This window comes from Bufo bufo, chromosome 6 (genome assembly GCF_905171765.1).
Source record: "Bufo bufo chromosome 6, aBufBuf1.1, whole genome shotgun sequence".
Lineage (NCBI taxonomy): Eukaryota > Metazoa > Chordata > Amphibia > Anura > Bufonidae > Bufo > Bufo bufo.
The window spans coordinates 316,350,973-316,357,871 of record NC_053394.1 but is presented as its reverse complement, the minus strand read 5'-3'; the positions used below and the strand labels follow the sequence as shown (position 1 = coordinate 316,357,871).

Below are 6,899 nucleotides of genomic sequence, written 5' to 3'. Positions count from 1 at the left end.
TGAAAATACACAGAGTCCATCCAAATGACAGCTGCCCTGCATTGTGGCCAAAAGAAGATCTCAAGTAGACCATACTCATTTATTGTCAAATCAAATATTTTGAACTGAACTTTCCTTTTTTATTAAAGTGTACTTCCAACTATGAACTTGATTTCCTATATATTTTATTAAACTGCTACGGAGTTCTAAGTCTTCATGTTCCCTTTATACTGTCTCTGATGTAAATTCTAAAATACTGGTGGCCTGCAGCTGCCATTAGGAGGAATTTATGTAACAGATTGTTTAGTAACCTCCATGTAGTGCCAACTGCAGACAGACAAAATTGTATTATTTAACTCTTTAGCTCTATTAGAGGAAGAAGTGGGAGTTCTGAATGAGAAACCCTCACCGGTCATAAGAATGAGGGGCCCTGTACTTCAAAATGAAAGGAGTGCTGGTCGAGCTTATGCACCCCCACTCCATTCATCTTTATGGGTCTGCACTGTCCATGCCTTATACCACTTTGACAATATAATTGGGATTTTTTTTACCTATCATATTGGCTTTGTTGAGATTGAAATCGTGTCCTTTGATATGAAAACAGGTCTGTTACATATATAGAATATGTTTGACTGCCCATGGACCATTGGCATAAATATACCAGATCAGTTATTTTGTTAAGACCAATCAGCTCTCCTGACATGCCTGTTTAGTAATTGCCTGTATTCCCCTTAAAATAACAATCCTGGCTCATCTTTTTTTAGAACTCTGTATTGTGATGTTTCTCTGTTATTCATTCAGTCATTTATAAAAAAAATGGACAACCAAGCATTACCATTTCCCTCGTCAAAGGGGAGTGTCCTTATCTTGCATAACTCTGTCAGTTGGGATTGGATGCTTTCAGATTGTATAGAGACACACCCACACTATTAACACCCAGTTGTCAATTTATTCATACATGTATAAGAGGAATAGCAGAGGAAGGCCACAATGTACAGTTCTGACAAACGTTGCTGCACAATTGTTATTTCATAGGGAATACAGGTATTCACTAAAAGAGACATGTTAATTGACCTGATAACTACTCTTTAAAGAAATCATTGCTTGTGGTTTATTAGATTTCAGACATCATATTGCGCAATCCCGAATTCGAGTCACATTTGGCAGGGTTTTTGACCTTAACACAGCTGTAATTTATGGCATTTGTAAAAATTAAAAAAGACTGCTGCTCCACCTATAATTCAGTTGGACATGTTTGCGCCAGTGATGAGCGGCAGGGGCAATATTCGATATTTCGCGAATATTTGGGCAAATATTCATCATATATTTGCGAATTTGCAAATTCGTGATCTCCAGTCATTATTTCGGCAATCGGAAAATTTGCCATATAAAATTTGTGATTCAAAATTCGCAATACAAAAATTTGCGATAAACACTACTCCTAAAGTCAAAGATATTGCAGCCTTCTCATTGGCCCACAAGCAAGAAGCAGTGAGGGATCCTGGGTACTGACGGGAAAAAATCTAGAATATTCGCGATTGCAAAGATATAGCACTATATTCTAGATATTCGTGAATTCTCCAAGTGCCAATATTCGCGATTAGCATATTCGCGTTCAAACACTAGTTTGCGCTAGCAAATTTAAGATATTCCTACCGTATGTTCAAAAAGATAGTAGGAAGTTTTCAGTAGTGTGTTGGCTATAAATCAAAGTAACCATAGATCTCATAAACAAGTTCCCCGCAGTGAATACATTACCGTTTAACCAGCAGATGGGAAAAAAAAAGCTATTCTTTTCTACTGTAACTTTATTTACTTATATCGAGCAGGAAAAGCTACAGGTTTTATCATTATGTTGTGAGACCATTTACACATTATGATGCTGGAGTCCAGGTTCCAAGAATATGTTACTTTTTTGTTACTAAAAAGCTGTATATATATGCAGCCACAAATGTTTCTAAATGGCATAGTCTGGGCCTTGTTCCTTCCCTCTTCTGATTTCTGCAAATTCACAGTTTCACTCTCCATGCTTCCTGAGTGGACGGACTGTCCCCTGTGTGATATAAGAGCTTTTTGCGTGCTCTGAGCCAATCAGATGTCATTTCCCATGCTTTATTACAGAAATATGGAGAGAAAATGCAGCTGCATACCCCTCCTCTATCTACTCATCTGCTGTTTAGTGTTTTACACCAGATTCATTTTTAGTGACTGAAAAGGTTTTTAAGCATTTAAAAAGAGCCAGTAGGGAAAGGATAGGTCGTTGGAAGGTGAGGAAGATGCAACTTTCCTTTGATAGAATATGTTATAAAGTTTCATATGTTTATTTGTATTGCTGACTTGGTCACAAAATTAAAATAAATCGCTAAAAACTAATTATTTCAATTGTTGGTATGTTAATGTTTACATAAATGAAGCATATAAGCTAAATACTAAACAGTATATTGTATCCATACAAATAAAGTCTGCTCTAGAGAATGGCACACATAGCAGAGAAAGCAAACCACAGAGGTATCCTGAGAAATAAGCTATAATTTAATAGTGATCAGGCAACGCACACGCAAAAACACTACCCCAGTGATATTGTGCACATAAAAATTCATACTGATGACCCGGAGAGATCACCAAGGTCCTCTAAGAAGATCCCAGTATTGCCAATTCGGCACATAACGTCATGCGGTCTCCAAAGGTCCTGATGCTTTTCCCCAATGCTGCTGGTGCATCAGAGGGGACAATAAAGGACAGAAACCAGTACGGTAATAATGTAAAGATTACAGCTCTATTAACACAATCTACCCACAATTAGACCAAATAATGTCCATAAGATTAATAATTGGTCATATAAGGTCCAGAAAATGCTTCATATTTGGTGTTGTAAGACGAGAAACACTCATCCTATTGTACTGAAGCTGTTTAAATGTTATTTTCCAATGGTCCATGGATTGAGATGACGTACATCTGCTTGATGCCAGCAGCCCCTTCTAATCATTACACTTATCAGTGGTTACCCAGCGTTATTATATCCTATACCATGGATGTATACTTCTTAGTGTTAAGTGAGCTGTAATTTTTACATTATTACTGTACTGGTTTTGTTTTATGTTTCTTATTGTCCCCTGTTGCACCAATAGCATTAAATAAACATTTCAGGACCTTTGGAGACCCTATGAGGTTATTTGCCAAATTGGACATATTGGGATATTCTTAGGGGACCTTGGTGAGCTCTCTTAGTCATATTTTACCATCAATTCAAATAATTTGTTTTCAACAATTCTTATTTTGGAAATTTCTGTAGCTATTTTTATAAGTGATATTGGTCACAAAATTACCAGTAACAATAGGTATGCCTAAAACTAAGTTTAGAATTCTGTAGAGAAATCGTGCAACAAAGGGAACCATTTTGATACAAGCATAATCCATTTTAATTGTAGCACAATCAAATACTATTCTCCCTAAATTGGCTGTCTATTTTGCCATTTAAAGATTTGTGATATTGATGGTCACAAGAGAAGAATTTTCATAAGTCTTTTTTAAAAAAATATTAGATTTTATTTCGAGTTATCATTTCTAAAGACCGGTTATTGATACAATCCGTCATTTGTTCAACTGTAGGACATATACATACCTTCAGTCGTAATTTCAAATTATATGAACCTGGGCATAGTTCTGTCACAACAGCTTGAGAGCCACAGGATGGAGACCTACAACAAGTGGAGTCTCACATATTGATGACCAAAATCATTTTTATATGGCCTTGCTGTCACAGTTGACGTGCATTGTGTAGGTAATGTTAAATTGAGCACTCAATGTTTTTCAGAAATGTTAAAACCTGTAAGATGCAAATGAGTTACATTGATGTATTCAGCTTTTATAGCTAAGCTTATAATGAAGTATCCAAAGTTATCACATTCCAGCTAGAAGACCTTGTCCATTTTCATGCAGTTTGAATATTTTTTTTCCTGCTACTTCCTCTCGAGAAAACATTAAGAGAAGGAGTTGTATACAGCAAGGAGCAGATTTATCATAGACCGGTGGCATACACCGGTCTATAATAACCAGGCAAATACCATGTAATAAATTAGGCACAGCATCTGGTAGTTTGTGATTCTGTGCTGATATCTACGCCAGAAAACTGGAGTAAAAGAGAAATGTGGAGGGGGCGCTGCTCCCTCCCTAACCTTGCCATGCCCCCTTTTCAGGAAGGTGGTAAAGGCGGCAGAGAAACACCACTTGCGCAAGCATTTTTGCACAAGTGGTGTTGAAAAAGTTGGGAAAAGGCAGTTGGTGACTTTTTCATGCCAGAAAACTGGTCTATATTTATGATAAATTAGGCCCTATGAGGGTCAGTTATCAAACTGGTGTAAAGTAAAGCTGGCAGATTCTACTTTTCAGATTCAGATTCTTCCTTTCATTTTCCAAAGGAGCTGTCCAAAATGAAAGGTGGAATCTTATTGGCTGCTATGACAACTAAGCTAGTTCTACTTTACACCAGTTTGATAAATGACCCCCTATGTCTTCAGGCAACAATCGTTTCACTCTCCCTTAGGGTATGGGCACTTGTTCAGATTTCTTTTGGAAACCAAAAACAGAAGTGGATTATAAAAGGAGAGAAAGCATAAAGGACAGATAAGACTTCTCATCGTTTTGTTAACCCCTTTGTGACCACCAATACGCCTTCTTACGGCGGCCACTTGAGAGAGCCGCGCTCCTACTCTAACAGGCTGGACCAACAGGAGCGCTGATTCGGGCTGTTTAATCTCTTACATTCTGTGGGTAATAGCGGCCGCCGCATGTAAGCGGTGACAGAGGGAGCAGACTCCCTCTGTCTCCCATCGGCACCCAGCAAATGTGAACACTGGGTGCCTTTGTGTGTAAAGGCTGGCTGGGACCTGGTATAGGCCCCAAGCCTGCCTTGAGTTTTTTCCAGCAGGCTGCCCCTGTCTGGCTTTTTCCCATTGAAAATACCCTTTTCAATGAAAATAATAGCAAAAATAAAATCTCCCCCACGTTTGGTATCGTCGTGTCCGTAACGACCCACACTACACAAATATAATTTTAATTATCCCCTACGGTGAATGGCGTAAAAAAATTAAAAAAAAAGGCTAAATTGATCATGATTTTTTTTTATAAAAATCGTAATTTACTCCGAAATGATACAAATGAAAACTACAAATCGTCCCGCAAACATCAAGTCCTCACACAACTCCATAAAAGGAGACATTAAAAAGTTAGGGGCTTGGGAAGCGGCGATGTAAAAATATTTTCTTCCTTTGAAAAAAAAGGGGGGTTTTATTGCACAAAACATAAAATGTGGTATCGCTGTAATTGTACTGACCCAAAAACTCAGTGGCAGTATTACCGTTTTTTCCCATCTCCCTCCCACAAAGAGTTAGATAAAGTTAATCAGAAAGTTATGTGTACCCCAAATTGACCCTATTAAAAACTACATTTTGTCCTGTAAAAAACAAGGCCTCATAGAGCTACATAGATGGAAAAATAAAAAAAGTTATAGCTCTTGGAAGGCGACAATGAAAAAAGGAAGAACGCTTATTCAGTAAGGTCCAAAAAAGGCAGGTCACTAGCGGGTTAATTCAGTCCTGGTTTTTGCTACTAAAACGACAGCAAGACACTTTATTGTGATGCCATACCCTTAGGGTCCACTGCTAGCTTTGGCTAGAAAAACAATCAACAACCGCACCAAACTGCCTTGTGTAAACAAGGTCTAAATGCTTCAGTGAACATATCTGGTATAGATAAACATAGCTGACTCAATAGTTTATGTACAAAATTTTCAAAAAGTGTTATGTATGATGAAACCCAAATGGTTTTGATGTGCCTTGTTAATGTTTGCTTCCTGTAAAGTCAGTTTTCAATTAATTTTTATTTATTTTTTTCTGTACTAAATGTTCAGATTTTGCACTCCACACACAGATACATACACAATTTCACTCTCAGTAATATAATTCAACATTACATGTCCAATCCCTCGGGCTGAAGACAAGCCTTTCGTTCCACATAATTTTTGAAATACAAACACATTCTTATAAATATTATCAAACAGATAAAGCAGAAAAATATAACATATTAAAAGCTTCCAGTATTCCATCATAGGGGCGTCTACACATAGACAAGATATTTTTACAATTAAACAAGGCATTAAAATAATGCCACAATGCTCATTGTTCTCAACTATGTTGTTCTCACATGTAGATGGCTCTTTCTTAGGAGGAAACATGTGTCAATTTAAAGTGAAGTGTTGACTGGAAAATATCCGGGGAACAGTTTTGAAGAATATTCCAGAATATTGTACAGTAAACTCATTTCTGTGATGGAGAAGAGAGATGATGGTCTTCTTGCTTCACATTTTATTTGACATATTTTAATTGTTGATACACTTGGAATGTCAATCTTCCAGTGAAGTCACATGATGACAGATTAAAAGCTTCTTACATGATGAGGTCCAATTTCATATCACCATAATCGGAAGGTCAGTGAAGTTAGAGGTTGTAGTCTTTCCAAGCTGGAAGTGGATTCTAAAATGTAGGTGAGCATTAAGGATCAGGCACGGTCATAAAATTGACCAAAGACTGTCAAAAGCCTTCTGCTAATATAAGCAGTTAGAAAACGCAATCACATTATCTAGTAATGTCAGTAGTAGTAGTACTTAAGTCTGTGCTTTGCTAGTGTTGCTCTTGTATACAACAAGTGTGACCAGAAAAGGTATTATGCAGATGGGGGCAAAAATTAATCCTAATAGAATATTCTCCGGAGGGTCTAGGAGCTCTTCAGACAAAAGACTGCAATTTTTAAAATGATACATGTGGGCTTTCAGAATTGCGTCATGTGCTAATTCATTTGGGAAGGCAATATAAAGAAGTTCGGCGTGGAATTCCAAGCATAATTGCAACAAGTTGTATGCGCTG

At 37.4% G+C, this 6,899-nt stretch overlaps 1 protein-coding gene across 3 annotated transcripts in view; it reads right to left on the bottom strand.

Moving 5' to 3' along the window:
- Positions 1–5,838: 5,838 nt before the first annotated feature.
- The window catches only part of RAMP2 (receptor activity modifying protein 2), a 51,752-nt gene continuing 50,691 nt past the window's right edge, over positions 5,839–6,899 (bottom strand). For all 3 annotated transcript variants that reach the window (XM_040436640.1, XM_040436639.1, XM_040436641.1), the window contains exon 4: positions 5,839–6,896. In XM_040436640.1, coding sequence (XP_040292574.1) covers positions 6,641–6,896 — 256 coding nt within the window. In that variant the 3' untranslated portion in view covers positions 5,839–6,640. The remainder of the gene's footprint in view (positions 6,897–6,899) is intronic.